We start from the raw sequence: 17,955 nt of genomic DNA on the forward strand, positions 1-17,955 counted from the left end.
AGCATTGGAATACACTCACCCATGTCAACAGACTCTCGCACAACTCGACTCGATCCACAGAATCCAGAGAACTCATCGTCTCTTTAGATTAATCCACCGCACTAGTTTGCTTGCTGGCAGGCTGTCTTTATCCTAACGGGGAACGTATCCACACAGGATAATTTCCGAAGACGTCTGATCTGATCGGTTTGATCAGCACAACCTGACGAATTGTTGCGATCTCGTCCGAGTGGTACAGGACAACTTACACCCCTCTTAGCCTTTCGCGTGTGTATCGGTCTGCAGTTTCGAAAAGGGAATTAAACAATTGTTAAGAACAAAACGCCAACACACACACAGCCACCCCACCGGTTTATCCCTCTGTGCCTTTTTCCAGCCCAGTCGGGGTCCTTAAGATGCCACCCTGCACAATATGGACAGCCTTGCGCCTGTATAAAAAAAACAAAAGAAAAGAAAACACATACATTCAAAAGATACCTTTAGTTTTAAATCAATTTCATGTATGCGTTCATAAATAAAATCTTAAATTCAAATGGTTATTTTTATCATTTTAATTTGAACTTCTTATACTGGTAGGCGCACAACTCATACCTCAACAAGGTCCTCAAGAGGAATGCGGAAATACAGCTCTGATAACATTGTACGTTAGAAAATTCAAGGTAGGCAACATTATGCTAAATGTATTGGTGTCTATTTGTAAAATATGTACGTGTACATTAGTAACACATATTCGTGTTATGTTCAGACGAATGATGTCTGTTTACTTTTTTGAATTGGTATATTGTCACTGACAGTACTCAGGTTGCATTAGCTTACCAGCTGACAGCCCGTCTGGAGGCTGTTGATACTGGTTAACTTATTTAGCCAGGTTAATCTTCTGTGGTTGTCAGTGGACAGCGTTAGTTAACAACAAACGTAGCATGTAGCAAACATGTAGAAAACATGTAGAAATGTAAAAGTAGTAGGTAACTAAGGTAATTAGGTAACGTTACACTACAGGTCCTTGACTATGAAGTGCTTTCGTTTCATGTCTATCAAACTTGAATGGACTCAAGTCAGAAAATGGGCTGTAGCAAATTGTTGTTACACTGTAACATAATATTACAACGAAATCGTTTAAATTTACTTAGCAAACCCATCAGGTAGCTAACGATAAGTTCTTGTCAAAAAGATCTCATTTTGTGATGCATCAGGAGTCACAGATTATGATCCGTTGGAATGGAAGAAAACCAGTGCCTGCAAGCGAGTCGTCTCCTACAAGATGAAGACTCTCTCATAGAGGGGATTAGTAACCCCGTCCTCTTCGTGGTTGTTTTGAGCCTTGCCTTTCTTGGTGGATTGGCTGCACTGCTATTCAGGTAAGTGCAGAATTAGAAAGTGTGCCTCAGAACACATGGAGTGTATGTTCTGTTTATATGTCCATACCTTTAGCAAACCGTAATACAGGCTTTAAACAACACAGTTGATGTCACAGTTAGGGCCAGATCATCTCTCTGTGTGTTTTGTGCTGTTCCTGAGATGGCGCTAAGGCAGTGGAGGCATTGAACAACTTGGTTGTTACAGTGGAAGTCTAAACAAGTCTCCCCCTCTCCCTCCTCATATTTTCATGAAGGAACGAACAACAACAACAGAGAATCCACCCAGAAAACCAAGAACATGTACGTGCAGTGCGACAGCGTCTACAGGCAGATCAGGTGAACCCTCTTTTCTGTTCTTTCTCCGGTTTAACATCACAGTCATTCACTCTCTTTTAAAGCCACAATACCACAACCTATGAACGTGATATTGGTGTCACTGACATTTATTTAAGGTCGTGGTTATGGTTGCCCTAGCATGGCTCTAAAACCTTCATTATTTCTTTATATGAGACTTTCAGAAATAGATGATTGAAAAATTGGTCTAAATAGTTTGTGTGTGTGTGTTTGTGTGTGTGTGTGTCTGTCTGTCTGTCTGTCTGTCTGTCTGTCTGTCTGTCTGTCTGTCTGTCTGTCTGTCTGTCTGTCGGTCTGACTGGTATTCTTTCATGTAGGACACGCCGCCAGAGCCCAGACACCAGTTCTACACAGACATGTCCTGTCCGGTGTGCCTGCAGCAGGCCTCTCTGCCTGTGGAGACCAACTGTGGCCACCTATTCTGTGGTGAGTATGGCTACGAGTCAGACACACACACACACACACACACACACACACACACACACACACACACCACTATTCTTTAACTCATTTTTTTCTGAAAGGCTCTTCTGTGGTGAGTGTGGTGCTAGCAGCACTCTGACGGCTGAGACTCTGTGATGATTAGCTGCTGGTGTATCTAGGGCATGGTTTCTGCTTCTGGTTTTTCTTTATTTTCTATTTGTTTCAGTGGTTGGTTGCAAAGAACTGAATCAGGTAGAAAAGGGGGTGTTATATTTAACTCACTGATACATCTGTAATGTAAATTATATTTAGTTCTATAAACAAGATAGCTTTCATGAAATTCTGTTATGCAAGCATTAAGCTTTACAGACAAATTAAGTAAGAGCTGATGTCCAGCGCAGTGGGTAATTTTTGGTAAGTTAGAACTGATGTGACATGTCCTTATCATAACACACCTACCCAGAAAGACCACTATTTTCACAAAGAATATACAGCTAGCAATGCAGCAAACAATGGTATTTCAGCAGTCAGTTGTTCAGAAACAATTTATGGCAAACACCTGAATTGACTCACAGAACTTTGTAAATAAACTAAAAAATGGTATGAAGCAGGGTTTAAGAATCTTAAGTATCACAACATGGTCCTGTATTCATACTGCAGGTTGTTTAGTTTTGCTAGGCAGGTTGTGTAGCATTGTAATGACTTGACTGCCCTCTGTCATCCTTTTTACCATTTTCCACCATTCTACACTGGTAGAGCCTAAGCCTAAACCTAACCCTAACCCTGACCTGACCTGAACCCCTACACTACACCGGTCTGTCTTCAAGGGGAACATGGATAGAGTGGGACACTTGTGCCAGTACATTACATCTGTGGAACAGACACTTAAAACTACACCTTACTTCAATTCATAAGGAAGGGGGTCAGCTCATGGGGATTAGGGGTGGGTATTGCCAAAGAAGTCACGATTCGATTCGTATCACGATTCACATGCCACGATGCGATTCTATCACGATGCATCGCGATACTTGAATTATTGCGATGCATTGCGAATTTTCACTGAACACTGTTAGAAAAAAATGAAGCCATTACCAGTGGCTGACTGGCTGTGTATGATCTGGATAGTGTGTTCAATTGATAACTCAAAGCAACTCAGTTCATGCATAGCTGTATTTATTTAAACGACTTTTGGAGGTTACTTAACACAAATATTATTATTACTGGATACACTGCATGTTTTTTTTATGAATGACTTGTCGCAGTATCGCGCGGCCGGAAATGTTTGATGTTCGCCAACCATTCATGCAATTAAAAAAAAAAAAAAAAAAAAATTTTTTTTTTTTTTTTTTAATTAATAATCGATACTTGGCGTCAACAATCGATGCAGTAGATCGTGAAAATTAGAATCGCGATGCATCGTCATGACGATTATTTGGCACACCCCTAATGGGGATGGCATCTTGGGGAGCCTCCTGCCTGTCATTCTTGATTGACATTCTGCTCTCTCTGTTGGTCTGATCGACAGGCTCCTGTGTCATTGCCTACTGGCGGTACGGGACGTGGCTTGGGCCAATCAGCTGTCCCATATGTAGACAAACGGTAAGAGAACTGTGCTCCACTTCTGCTTCCAGTGCATTAGCTCAGGCTAGCTCTGAGTTAGCTCTGGATATTAGAAGTTCAAAAAGTTGAGTTGATAGTATATCTAATAATTATATATAGTTATACCCAGCTATTAAGAGGTAAAGTCCAGTCAAATTGGCACTTAAATGTGCTGATACCTAGAGTTTTATACGTGTAAACCCATGGTTCACCTCCTGTGTCTGCGTTTGACTAACTGGTCCCGGTTGTGTGGTCAGGTGACGTTGATGTTCCCGCTCTTCCACGGGACGGACGAGCCGCCCCCCTCTGATCATCCGGATGATGGGCAGCCCGAGGCCAACCTCATCCTGCAGGACATCACCGACTATAACCGCAGGTTCTCCGGACAGCCCAGATCGGTGAGGGCTCCGTGTGGCGATGGGGAAGGGTTGGGGTCGGGACTTTTGATATGGCAATCTCGATTATTCTCTTAATTTCATTTAAAGCGACAGTATGCAGCTTTTTGAGGTGTGCTTTTTATTATCATCCTCAGATCTATTTTGATGGCGTATGGCCATTTGAAGGACAGACTAACACTTAGCAATCCCACGTGCCGTCTCGGCTATTCACTCTGTAGTTCTGCGCTCTCTAACGGAAACCCTGCAAGAATGTGTTCTGTAGCTTTTTCTTCTAAATCGATCACCAAAACACATCAGTTAGCAGGCTAGTTTGATTTTAACAGTGTCAACTGTACTGTTGTTGGTGCTCCCAAGGTTTGTTGACTTTTAAGTAGGAGCTCTAGATTTATGGAATATTTTGGAAAGAGACACTTGTGGCCTAAATGGGAGAGCAGTAAAACAGAGATATTTCAATATGTAGCTGTCTATTTTTCTTTGTTTTTAGCGTGTGGTAAAAAAAATATTATGCAGAAATACTTTTAACAAAATTGCTGTTAGTGGGGTGATTAATCCTTTTTTTATTTGTCTGATTCGATATCAATCTGTAAATTTTTGGATTGAATCGAATCGGTAGCTTGTGAATAGTAATTGTAATCGAATCAAATCAGGGCATCTGTGCCAAAACTCTTTGCCAATATAGCCCTAATTACTATAGTCTTATATAGTGGTTGTTAGATTACATAGATTTTAGTCATATGCAATCACAGCAAGGTCCATTCTGTCAATATGCATCTAAGGCCTCACAGACGGGTGCAGGCCTGTTCCCCAACCATTTGGTCCCTGAGACATCAAATAGCTATTGTCCAGGGTCAGGAAGGAAGGAACAGCTGGAGATCAATGGTTGCCAGGACCCCAGACAGACACTTAATTAATTGAGACCTAATTGAGTCAGACCAAATTAGGTCATACTTCCTACTTTCATTTATGGACACACCTTTAATTTCTCGATATTGTTTACATGTTAATTCCATACTATAAGAGACACAACCTTTTTTGTAAGAAGAAGAAGAAGAAGCAAGGAGACCGACTCCTCAACATGCAGACGTGCCTTGTGCATGCTTGTGTTGTATGGAGCTGATCGTGGCCTATGATTGAATAAACACATTCTTTCGCTAAGCCATCTTCCACAAGTCTGTTATTCTGAACAAGCTAACTTGAACCAAGCGTGGGCATCCGAGGATTTTGCCGGAGGACAGCACAAGCTTTCATTTACAGCATAAGCTTTCACTTGGTGTTTCCACCCAGTTTCACGATAAAGGAAGAAAAGAAGCTTCTCAACTCAAACGGTGAGTGCATCTTTTATTTATCGCTGAAAAAACGAACAGAAAGTTGCTGTGTAATGAATTAGAGGCAGTTAGCATGAATACGGATTTGTAAACTAGGGCCTACAAGTGTTATTGTTTTTCTGAGACAGATCATTTGTGTGTAAGTGTTACGATTTCGTAGTCGTAAGCATTCTGAGTTGTATTGTTAAGGGTATCTCTGTAATATTACCTTTTCGGAAAACGATAAGTTAACGGTGTAGGCTGTGAACAAACGATTGATAAATTACTTGGGACTGAGGTCCGTGGTGGAAATATCCCCAGTGTTGAATTCTTACAGGGTGAAAGACGCTTATTAGAATTCGCAGTATTAACTGACTGAGCGGTGACTGCAGTGTAGGATTTAGTTTGATAATTATATCGTTGGCTTTTGCGCACAGAAGTGGCATAGCAACGTATACATTTTTCAGAGTGAGCCATTTGATTTGCTGTCCGAGTAAACTGTATTAATTGCAACCATTGGATGGGTAAAAGTGAGTTAGTGAGTTGCAAGAGTAATTTTCATAGCGTTGTGTTTTTGAATTGCCGTCAAAGGAATTCAAACTGGTAGTTCAAGCTGGCCGTTGTCCGAGAGCCTATGAGCTCGCTGAAGTGAAGAACTTCTGTTTATTTGGTTTATTAGAGATTTGGTCAAAAGTCCAGTTGCATAGTTCTACCTTTGTTAAATGTATTTTTTGTAACATCCGTTTGAAGTTTTAAAGAGGGAGCATTACATTGCTAGAAGCGAAAAGCGCTTGTTTTGCTGTTAAAAATCAAAGATGTTCATGAGAAGTTTTAGCCAGGCCAACAGCGCCCCTATTATGGAGATGGGCGATTTGGCAGTGCGTGGTTTTGACGAGATTACCATGATTGAGACAATCAGAGGTTTTTTGAAAGGTCATTTTAAAATGAATGAGACCGAGAGGAAAATCGGACTCAAATATAATATTCTGCCCGACAATGGGATATGGCCTCTTGATGACATTAGGCGCAGTTTTGAAAAACTCTTGCGCGAAAAAGACAAAATCTCACTTTCTCTCGTCATTTTGGATCACATAATGCGCCGTCAGAGGGCACAAGAACAAATTGAATCAGACAGAATTCTGAAGATTGAGAGAGATAAGGTATCGTCACTTGAAGGTGAATTGGCTAAAGTGAAACATGAAAAGACTGAATTAGAATGGCGCCTGACTGTTGACAACACTATTCTAGCACTTGCAAATGATGTGAAGACATTGAAAGCAAGACAGGCTAGAAACGACCAAGAGATATCACATCTCACAGAACAAAGTGCGCACCCCCCTCCCAAGGAGAGGGAGAGACCAAAGGCATCTGGAACAATGCCATTTGTTAATTGTGGGTCAAAGGACATGAATGACTCAGGTGTTAATGATGGCTTGGCCAAATTGAGACCTTTGACATCCAGATATACTGGTGGAAATGTACTGCACTCTTATAAATCTGCAAAGCCGCAAGATATTGACGAATGGTCGAAAGATCTGCAACATCCGCGTAAAGCAGGGATGGATATTTGGTCCAAGATTACCCGGTTGCAAAAGATTTATCAGTTGCACCCATATGACGGCGTTTCACTTTTATGCACTGTGTTAAACAACACTGAGGCTGACAAGGTGAAGCGAGATGTTGATGTTGGATTAGGAGAGGATCAACAGAACCTAGTTAATGGCTGGAAGGCAGTCCGTGAGTGGATTCAGGAGGCTACCAATGCGACTACAGATTGGGGGAAAATATCTGGTTGTAGACAGATGGCTAATGAAGCGGTGGATGATTTTGCCCAAAGATTTGCTGAAGCATTTTTAAGACATTCAGGTATGAGCGGGATGACAGAGGAGAATGTTATGACCAATAACAACGGTGCCTTGAAGGCAAATTTCTTGCATAATACTGTCCCTGAGCTCAGAAGTATTGTGAAGTTGACCACACCCGGCTGGGAAGACACAACGTTCACCTTTGAGATGCTTATTAGTGTAGCAAGGCGAATGGAACGTGACACAGAACAAAAGATCAGAAGGGTCTGCATCCATGGCACACACACAGATCCAGAGTGCCTGTTTAGAAATGAGAAATTTGGTAATCAAGGTGACCCTAGAAGCATCAGAACTAGGACATCTAGATGTAGGTTGGGAAGAAAATCACATGATGTATGCCGTAAGTGTAAGAATTATGGCCATTGGGCTAGAGAATGCAGATCTCAGGGCAGAGGCAGACATGCTTCTCATTTTAACTATAACAACAGAGATGATGAAAGCATGGTCAATAATTATCAGAAACGAGCCCTTAACCACCTGGATATTTGCAATGACGAGAGTCAGCACGGTACAACATTGACGAGAGCAGTCCAGAGAGCCAGAGTGGTAAGGAGGTATCCAGAGCCACTTGATGGGGAACATACTTTGAAGTGTGAAAGACCACTCAAAGTAGGTACACTTTGTTCTGCTGCAGTCACTGTACAGGGAGAACTGATGCCACCCACAGCACATAATGCATGGCCCCAGAACAACCCTCTCTGGTGGAGTGCAAGGAAAAAACATGATTACGGCTAACCTCAAGTCATGCACTTTTGTGTTAATCATAACATTACTTTTAGCAATGATATGATGATTGGATGGGAATTTAGATGATGACTTGTATGGACATGACTATGAGATAGGGGTTAATGATAAAGGTCAGATCCCTAGTATTAAGGCAGTTTAAATGTTCAATGTTGTGTTTTTTTAAGTTTGTTTGTTCTGGTCATATGAATGAGATGCCACATTCTTGGAATATGTGATACTGCCGCTGTTTTCTCTGTTTGTATTTCAGAACAAGTCCAAGGTGCAGCATGAGGGGAACTGGAACGCAGGAACCATTGAACCGCTGCACTGACCAAGCCATCACCGTTGTCCAGATTGACCTCACCCGTTGGACAGCAGAGACGACACAACATTCAAAGCCTGACATCAGAAACTGATGGACCAGAGATGCATATAGTCGCCACTCACAGCATGTGGAACGCATGGGTCGCTGTGCAAAAGCAGGACTGTGAAATAATTTGACTCAAACAAATTAAGGGGATTTTTTGCTTTCACCTGTTAATTCATAACCCAGAACAGCTGATTTGACGACATCAGCTGGCAACATGAGAATGACGTCGCCAAAGTGCATCGAGTGGATGGAAATTATCATCCTGACTATGATAATCTTCACCCCAGACGTCTCCTCCTCATAGGATAGCCACCAAGAGACGGACGTCAAGGTGGCTATGAATGGGAGTATGTTCGTTTGTGAGAAACACGCCTATTCACATTTACCCCCGGACTGGAGCAGGAGTGCTGTACTTACATAAGAATATTTCCACATACATACAGGACATTTACACAAATGTAAAGCGTTTGAAAACGCAACCTGGTTGGGGTGGGTAGGTTCATGGGGAGACTACTCTGGAATCATTCGGACGATTATGTTTTTATGTTTATTGTTCCCATTTTGAGCGTTTATGCAGTGATCAGATTTTCTATGTATATTATTGTCAGGATGACTACAAGACCGCCACACATAGCCCACATTAAGAAGGATCCCATCGATACTACATCACAGATTTAATCGCATATGAATAACAAGCATGGTACCTAGTCGCCACTTGCAGCTTGCCGAGGGGTAAGGATTGCTACATAAATCGTAGAATCATGAAAGAATTTTCCCGAAGAAGGTTTTTCGCTTTCATCTGTAAGATAAGGGACTTGGTACCCATATTAGAAAACAAACACCACGAATAACCACTACACTAATGATTAGCCACTACACTATGGAGATATATGTGTTTGTTTACATTTTTCTTTGTTATTTGTTTATCATTTTTTATTGTGATCATGATGTAAGAATATTTGATGATCAAAGGGTGGGGTTGTTAGATTACATAGATTTTAGTCATATGCAATCACAGCAAGGTCCATTCTGTCAATATGCATCTAAGGCCTCACAGACGGGTGCAGGCCTGTTCCCCAACCATTTGGTCCCTGAGACATCAAATAGCTATTGTCCAGGGTCAGGAAGGAAGGAACAGCTGGAGATCAATGGTTGCCAGGACCCCAGACAGACACTTAATTAATTGAGACCTAATTGAGTCAGACCAAATTAGGTCATACTTCCTACTTTCATTTATGGACACACCTTTAATTTCTCGATATTGTTTACATGTTAATTCCATACTATAAGAGACACAACCTTTTTTGTAAGAAGAAGAAGAAGAAGCAAGGAGACCGACTCCTCAACATGCAGACGTGCCTTGTGCATGCTTGTGTTGTATGGAGCTGATCGTGGCCTATGATTGAATAAACACATTCTTTCGCTAAGCCATCTTCCACAAGTCTGTTATTCTGAACAAGCTAACTTGAACCAAGCGTGGGCATCCGAGGATTTTGCCGGAGGACAGCACAAGCTTTCATTTACAGCATAAGCTTTCATAGTCTTAAAATACAGTATCATTGCAGCCTAAATGAGTTTCTCCCCTCCTCTGGTCACTCCTCTGACTCTCCTGTCCTGATTTCTCTCTTACTTGGTGCCCCTTTGTCTAATCTGCTTCCCACCTCCTCTTGTTCTCTCTACACTCCTCTCCTTCCGTCTCTAATGTCCCTCCTGCCTTCCCGTAGCTGATGGAGCGTCTGCGGGACGTGCCCACACTGCTGCGGCACGCCTTCCGGGAGATGTTCTCCGTGGGCGGGCTCTTCTGGATGTTCCGGCTGCGCATCCTGCTCTGTCTGGTGGGGGCGCTGACGTACCTGGCCTCGCCGCTCGACTTCATCCCAGAGGCGATCTTCGGCCTGCTGGGTTTCATGGACGACTTCTTCGTCATCCTGCTCCTCTTCATCTATATCTCCATCATGTACCGCGAGGTGGTGACCCAGAGGCTGGGCGGAGGCGGCGGAGACTGATGTGTGGCAACTTGCACGCAGGCACCTGGCACACACACACACACACACACACACACACACATATACACACACACACACACACACACACACATACACTCATTCATACACACATACACTCATGGACACATTATAGCTCGCCATTTTTTCAGGTCAGAGACATTGTAAGAAAAAGATGTGTGTGCTCGGTCTTCCTATTTAGAAAGCCACCAACCTAGTGTGTGGTAAGTGTGTGTTTCAGATGTGGAGCGTGACTTGAATCTTCGTCCGGGTGCTAGCTTTGTTTTCATTTTTATTGCTGCAGTGTGTGTGTGTGTGTGTGTGTGTGTGTGTGTGTATGTGTGTGTGTGTGTGTGTGTGTGTGTGTGTGTGTGTGTGTGTGTGTGTGTGTGTGTGTTGCATGGCCATCATCATACCTGGCATTCCCTACATGAACGGTCCCACGAAGACGGATCCGAATTTCTCGTGCTGGATTTGTCACATGGGGACACTTTCGGCCTGTCTCTGCTAGTGTGGACCTATTTTGCAAATTCACAAATTGTTGAAAAGAATATAGATAAAGATGGTGCAACTTGTCATCTCAAGTGACCTCGATTATATTTTTGAGGCCGAGGGCCCTATAAGAAGGTTAAACTACCGTAGCCTTGACTTTAACTGCAACATATCGATTCAAGTTCAAGACTTTAGATTAAATGCAATATGTGTGAGAGTTCTTTTTTGGGCTCATTGTGTGAGCCATTTTCTAAACTGGAAATCCTCTGTTGTCTGAGACTTAGAAAAACTAGGAGAGAGAACTGCACTGCACTGTTCAAGAGCCAAGCCAGCGCAGTTGTTCAGATGAGCAGGGATACAGCACCATGGAGAGGCATCATTAACACAATCATTTTGTGTTTATTTTGTCTACTTTCTGGTGGAATCAGGATTTTTTTTTGTCAGGTGTAATTGTCCTTGTTTTTCAACAACCATTTTATTTTTATCAGTCAGTTGCCCACTCTCTGTTCTCTCCCTCCCTTCCTTCCTTTCTTCCTTCCTTTCTTTCTCCATGCTCTCATTTTCTCTTCATCTCCTCTCCTCTCCTCTTCTTCCTCTTATAAGAATCTTGACCTTCAGTGCTATCTGTTATTATTTTAATAAGATGGATGCCGGAATGTGTGGTAATCTATACAGTTGCCTTGAGCTCGGTTTTTTAAAGCTAAACCTTTCAGTGGGTGCCAAACCAAAAGCTAGCCCTTCCTCACACACTCTCAGGGTGGAACGGACGGCCGTGCACAACTTTGTCATCCTCTTTTCAAACCTGAGTGTGCACTTTAGCTGTCTGATGGTGTGTCCTTGAAAGGTTAGTTCACCACTCGGTAAAGGCCCATAATTTGCCAATACAAATGCATTATTTCAATTCATCGCTACCAAGTGCTGGCGTGCCATACACACAGGTAGCATGAAATCTTTTCTCTTTTACATTTTTTTTTGTTCTGTCTCTTTTAATCTTGGAAAGTTATATTGATTGCAGAGAGGTTCCTCATGAAGCGACTCAAACAGACATCTCTGTGGCTGGCACCCAGGTTTGTGCCCTCTGAAAGTGGCACACGTATATTTCTTTAAAAGAAAAAGGGATCAATGCACTATTGCGGACTTCTTTTATTGACCTAGAATGTAAAATGTGTCAGATACAAAAAATAAAAGTTTACAGTATTTTTCTTAATGGAAAAAGATCGAAACCTCCATGATTATGTGATTCACACTGCTGTTTTAAAGCTCTAGTCAGCAGTGATAGGATCCGTGGACTATTATTACAGTGACCGAATTAGGAATTGGCTGAAATATTCCCATTCACGAAAATATGAACATGTTTGTTATCCTCTCAAGGAATAAAGAAAATATATTAAAGCTTACATATTAAATGGTCTGATTTAATCTTTCCATACTGTTTATGTGTATTTGCATGTTTGCTTTGACCTACCTTAAGTTTTGGCAGATATAAATTCAAACAGCAGTATGTGTGGCGGTGGTGTCATGGGTTTTATGGATGATATGTGGAACTGCTGCTCAGACTAGTCCAGCTTACTGACACGTGTGAAGGGCATATTGAGTAAGTATTAAGTAACTTAAAATGAATTAAAAGGTTAAGTAAGCATCCTATTAAGTCAATACAGATATCACTGGCGGGTAAGCTGCCAACTATAAAGCAGTTTCTATAAGGAAGGTTTAGTTTTTATTCAGTGCTGTTGGAGTACATTGGAATATACTGTAAGTGTAGCATAAAATGAACAAGGGCAATTAAGGGAGGCTTTGTGATTGTGATTGAAACCCCAAATGAATCATGTTTTTAATTTAAGTACCAGTAAATGTAATATAACACTGAAGTACTATTACAGTTTTTTACAATTGCTAAAACACATTCTTGAAACAGTCACTCATTTTCTCTAAACTCTAAACACAAAACCTCATCTTCAAGCACTATTTACAAAACCCCTGAATTCTCTTGCAAAATGAAACTTTCGCCTCAAAACAGTTTTACCTGTGCTCAAAATCAAACACTGCTGTCAAATCATGAACAAAGTGTTCAAAATTGTATACACTTTCAAGCAGTCAGTAAACAATACACCAAAAAATAGAAAACACACTGTTCAAAACATATAGTTCTCAGGGAGAAGTACATTTTTTTTTTACCTCAAAACAAATTTCATATTTATCTATCATTGACTTTTGATGAATGAAAACATGTTCTCTCATAGTAGCTATACAAATGTATCAGAAATTACTTCTTTGCTTTGCTCTAATTTGTGTTGGTTCTTTCTCCTTCTTGTACCCCTATAGTACTGTACCCTGCATCTCACTACTCACAACTCACTCTTGTTCTTTGTTGATATGAACCTGCAACCAGTCAAAATCTATTGAGCAATCAGTACTGTTACTGTACCAAATAGAAAGCACAATGTTCAGGGCCATACAACATGTTTACGTATTGTCCTTATACAGCCTACAATGCACTGTAGGCCTACTACAATATACACTACCACAGTAAAAGGGACAAAAATCAAAGGAGTCAATGTGGTGTTTACTTGTCCTCCTCCCCTCACATTGTTTCTTCTATTCATTCTCAGACTTTCTCCTTCCCACCTTCAACAACCTGTTTGCTCCCTAAACTGGCTCATATTGGTTGTGTCACATCATTTGATACAAGTTAAATCAATTTTGAGTAGTTGTGTTCAATCAATGACGTTTGTTCTCTATTTGTATTTGATTGTTGCAACTTGTGTTTACCAGTATGGATGACATGTGAATTAGAGTGCAGAATGTGTTTTAAGACTGAGAATGTGTTTAGAGTTTTGCTGAAAAGTCTAAGTGAGACCCGAAAAATTGTGTTTTACCATGAGAAATAGTTTAAGGTATTGACAACAGACTGCACAATTAGCTTCATGAGTTCAGGCAACTGAGAACTTTGTTCAGCCAGTGGGTTTTAGTGTTTTAGCAATTGTAAAAAACTGTAAACGGAAAACTCACCACCAGGTGGCGGTGGATAACTGTCCTGCAAAGATCAACATGTCTGAGCTCTTCATGCAGATGATAAAAAAAAAGTCTTTGATGACAGTATGCAAATTGAACTCACTAACCCATGACACAAAAAGCAGATGAATCGTGTCAAGATCTGTGAGAGCTGAGATTGAGGTCTAAGACTTCTGCTGAGGAAACTCAAACAGCCCTGAAAAATCCCAAACAATCAGCAGGGCCAGGAAGAGGCAGCAAAAAAAACGACCTATATGTACAAAATACAGAGCCACATTCCTTTTCACCTTCTCAACCTCATTACTCATCACACCAGTCGCACATCCCACGGCTACTTATGGCTGAGTCTGTAGTGCCCTCCCGCCCGCTGCCACTAGAGGGCCTCCTTAACTCAAGTATCGCCACATCCCCAACACTCACCTGAAAAACAACCGGTCCTCTACTCTGCCCCTACTGATTCTGTCTCTCTCACAGACATGGTCCATGAATCTGGGTATGTGCTATGCTATGCACTGTCACAGAATCCGGGACTTGAAAGTTCACATTGAGCACTGGCCTTGACACATATGGTTGTGAATTGTATCTGGGTCAATGTAAAGGTTAAGGGTGGGTTCATCAGGAGGTGACTTCTTGTAAACGTGTGGCGTAGGCGGTCTGTGTCTCCTTCCAGCCCAGAGACAAGCAAGAGAACGGCCTCCTGAAGGCTCTATTCTGTGTTCCAGATCATAACCAGCCTTCAAATAAAAGACTGGAATTGGGGTTGAAAAAAAAAATCAGGAAAATTTCCACAGCTGTCTGATTAACCCCCCACCAACACCCCCCCCCCCACACACACACACACACATACACACACACACACACACACACACACCACCACCACCTCCTCCTCCACCATCCGAGCCACCACTTGGGGATGAGTCAGAAGCTCCCGTTTGGCTGTAGAGCATACCTGGCATAGCAGGCCTCTGTCTCAGTGTCCAGCTGCCTCTCCTCTCCCCGTAGAAGAGTTAGTCACACGACGTGCGAAACCAACCGCAGGATCCTTTTTACCGGCTTGCGTTAGTCCGGCCTGTTTAGCGCTTCAAAGAGAACAGCCCAGGCATTCATATGGGTCGGGGGATTTTAAAAAGCTTTGATTGAGAGAGCTGAGGGTTTGCAGCGAGCGTTGCACCCAGCCTCGAGAATGCAATCCCGGCTGAGAGGAACCCTCAGACGAGCCTCTCAGCTCCGATGTGAGTCCTCATTAGGCTAAATTTAAATGTACTTTCATCGTGAATTAAAATGTATTTAATGGAGTTCGAGGGGGACCCCATTACGTACGCCACGTGTTGTACCTTACATCAGCTTGATTAGTATTGCATTGTTCACATTGAGGTAAAAAAAAAAATCACAAATTGGAACGGAAACACTTATTCAGATTAATACATGAATTATTCTTGGCCTTGGAAATTTTGTCGAACTTGATGGGGAACTGCTTAAGACCCATGAGGCGAATGAGATTATGTGAGTCTAATGAAGAGGTCTCTCTTTTTTGAAATGTCAATGATCAGAGACGCATTTCGGTTTTCTGACAAGGGCCTGACATACATTTTCTGCCCTTCTTGCCAAATCGGAGCTCTCATGTTGCTTCAGAGCGGTTTACCCGTGCCCCAGGTTATGGTCCCCAGCCAAGACGTTGAGCTGGAATGTGAAGTGACTTGTTCATCTTTGACTTGTTCATCATGATTTTTTTTTCTTGTTCTTCTTCTTGTACTTCTTTCTTACAAAGTAGTCCTTTTGTATTGTGGACTGGTACTGATTTGAGGGAACCCAGTACACTGCTTCAGTGTGTGTCTGTGAGAGAGTGAGAGAGAGAGAGAGAGAGAGAGAGAGAGAGAGGGACATAGAGAGTGCGTGCTCGAGAGTCAGTCAGTGAATCTGTGCTTGTGTGACAGAGTGAGGTCTCTGTGTATCACTGTGCATGGGTGTGTGTGTGTGTGTGTGTGTGTGTGTGTGTGTGTGTGTGTGTGTGTGTGTGCATGTGTGTGTGTGTGTGTGTGTGTGTGTGTGTGTGTGTGTGTGTGTGCATGTGTGCGTGTGTGTGTGTGTGTGTGTGTGTGTGTGTGTGTGTGTGTGCGCGTGTGTGCGTGTGTGTGTGTGCATGCGTGCATGTACGTGTGTGCACTCTCACGGATGACTGGTGAGAGCGGGGCTGGCTGCGCTCCCCTCTCTCTGCCTGTCAGGTCCGCCTCTCCCCGCTGTCTCTCTCGGGGGCCCCCGCGCCGGTCCCTTGACACGCTGATAGCAGATGAGCCCTGACCACGGAGTCGAGTCCGTTTCATCTGGGGGAGAGCCAGCCAACCCCCCGACCCCCACTGCTCTGCCAACTGAGTAGGGCACACACACACACACACACACACACACACAGGAGTCTGTTCGGCATCGCTGCCACCAAACAATTACACTTTAACCATCTGATCCGTGGCCCGCCCGCCCGCCCGTGCGGCTCCGCCACAGATGTGGGTTCCGCGTTGAGTTGTGACGGTAATCTCTGATGGGCCAACACGACAGGACGACGGCTGGATTTGGTCGAGCCTCTGCCCCTGTGTCCCTGGAGGAGCATAATTGATTTAATGAGACCTGTTTCACTGACAGAAATCAAGGCAGAGACTTTTTTTTCCCAGGGCTCCGGTCCATGGCAATGCCAGCCTGTAAAAAAAATGGCATGATTGATGGTTTAGTGGCGGGGTCACTGTTGCCTGGGCATGGCTGTGCCCCTTTTTTTTTGGAGAGAGAGAGCGTAAGTGGTTCCACCCGAGAGGAGGCAGTAAAATTTCTGAAGTCCGATTCTTCTCACGCCCTGCTGTCCATCTGGCCAAGCTGAGTGGAGCGTGGGCCCTGCCTCTGGTCCGACCTGACAGCAGAGCTCCGTCCGGTCCAAACGCCCACGCTGGCCCCCGCGCTCTGACAGAACTGCAGACGCTTGCTTCTGACCACAGCTGCCGACGGTCTGGAGCAGTGTTGGCTCTGCGATCAATCGGCGTTGGGCGTTTTTTCGTTCCCCCCTTTTTCCGTACACTGAAGTGAGGTACAGCACAATGGCTCACTGTGTGTGTGTCTCTCTCTCTTTCTCTTTTCCTCTCTCTCTCTCTCTCTCTCTCTCTCTCTCTCCAAGAACCTTACGTTGAAATTACACATGTGTGCTCATGTAATGCTGTAGTCTGGTTGCCAGCAGTCGATGGCGTCCCTGCGTCCAAAGCGGCTTCACGCCAAAGCACGTGCAAACAGACGTGGAGTGGAATACTATTTCTCTGAACCGCACTGATGGTGGAATATTACAGCCTTTGAAGGGCATCATTTTAAATTCAATACATGTGTGTCTGTGTGTCTGTGTGTGTGTCTGTGTATTTATATACACTATGTATTCGCTTTACTTGCTTGCCTGTTTGTTTTCGTACTTTTATTCGTTTTTTTGAATGGTGTCGGTCGCTGTCAGATGAAATATCATGTTTATGACTTGCAGACTGTCTCAGTTGTCACAGCAGCGAGGTGAGACCCGCTTGAGAAGTAAATTCGTGAGCTGCTCACTTGGCCTCTCCCCTCACCTGTCAATCATTCCCTGTCAGCCGCTTATTCTGACTGACGCATGTCCATGCTTGCTGTTTCAGGCCTCAGTTCATCTCTCCCAGAGTCCTAAATCCAGGGGGACCCGTGTCCATTTGCCTATTGGAGCGGTTATGTCCTTAAAAGAACGCTACGGGTAACACCCAGTACAAAGCCATAGGGAGCAACACCCATTGGAGAGTTACGAGAGGAAATTCCTAACACTATGTTAGAGAATAACTCTGTTTAAACGTGTGCATTGGGGGTGTTAGTTAGATATTCCTCATATTTTATGATGAGCTGTCACAGACTTATCAATGTTCACTTCCTCTGGTATTTCTATAAGAAGAATTTTAGAAGATAGAATTGGGAAAGAAAGTGCCGAATTCACATCCCAGTGTTGAAAGTATGTCGATTTCGAAACTGCATTCACCACAGATCATTGTGGTTGATGTTTTCTTTCCCACAA

At 43.1% G+C, this 17,955-nt stretch overlaps 2 protein-coding genes across 3 annotated transcripts in view; one reads left to right on the forward strand and one right to left on the reverse strand.

Moving 5' to 3' along the window:
- hook3 (hook microtubule-tethering protein 3) overlaps positions 1-343 on the reverse strand; it is a 43,008-nt gene extending 42,665 nt beyond the window's left edge. For both annotated transcript variants that reach the window (XM_080842658.1, XM_080842659.1), the window contains exon 1: positions 20-343. In XM_080842658.1, coding sequence (XP_080698784.1) covers positions 20-76 — 57 coding nt within the window. In that variant the 5' untranslated portion in view covers positions 77-343. The remainder of the gene's footprint in view (positions 1-19) is intronic.
- Positions 344-615: 272 nt separating this feature from the next.
- Positions 616-12,303, forward strand: rnf170 (ring finger protein 170). The gene is made up of 7 exons (XM_080842748.1): positions 616-659; positions 1,194-1,358; positions 1,613-1,694; positions 2,030-2,138; positions 3,661-3,734; positions 3,992-4,132; positions 10,122-12,303. Exons 2-7 carry the CDS (start codon positions 1,219-1,221, stop codon positions 10,401-10,403), a joined length of 828 nt encoding a protein of 275 aa, XP_080698874.1. The 5' UTR covers positions 616-659; positions 1,194-1,218; the 3' UTR covers positions 10,404-12,303.
- Positions 12,304-17,955: the final 5,652 nt, after the last annotated feature.

Source organism: Sprattus sprattus (assembly GCF_963457725.1).
Source record: "Sprattus sprattus genome assembly, chromosome: 7".
Taxonomy (NCBI): domain Eukaryota; kingdom Metazoa; phylum Chordata; class Actinopteri; order Clupeiformes; family Clupeidae; genus Sprattus; species Sprattus sprattus.

Bases quoted from the DNA above. Each gene is read 5' to 3' on its own strand.
- rnf170 (XM_080842748.1), top strand. From the start codon at position 1,219: ATGGAAGAAAACCAGTGCCTGCAAGCGAGTCGTCTCCTACAAGATGAA. The intron at 1,359-1,612 runs GTAAGTGCAGAA...ATTTTCATGAAG, and splicing joins TTGGCTGCACTGCTATTCAG to GAACGAACAACAACAACAGA. The intron at 3,735-3,991 runs GTAAGAGAACTG...TTGTGTGGTCAG, and splicing joins GTCCCATATGTAGACAAACG to GTGACGTTGATGTTCCCGCT.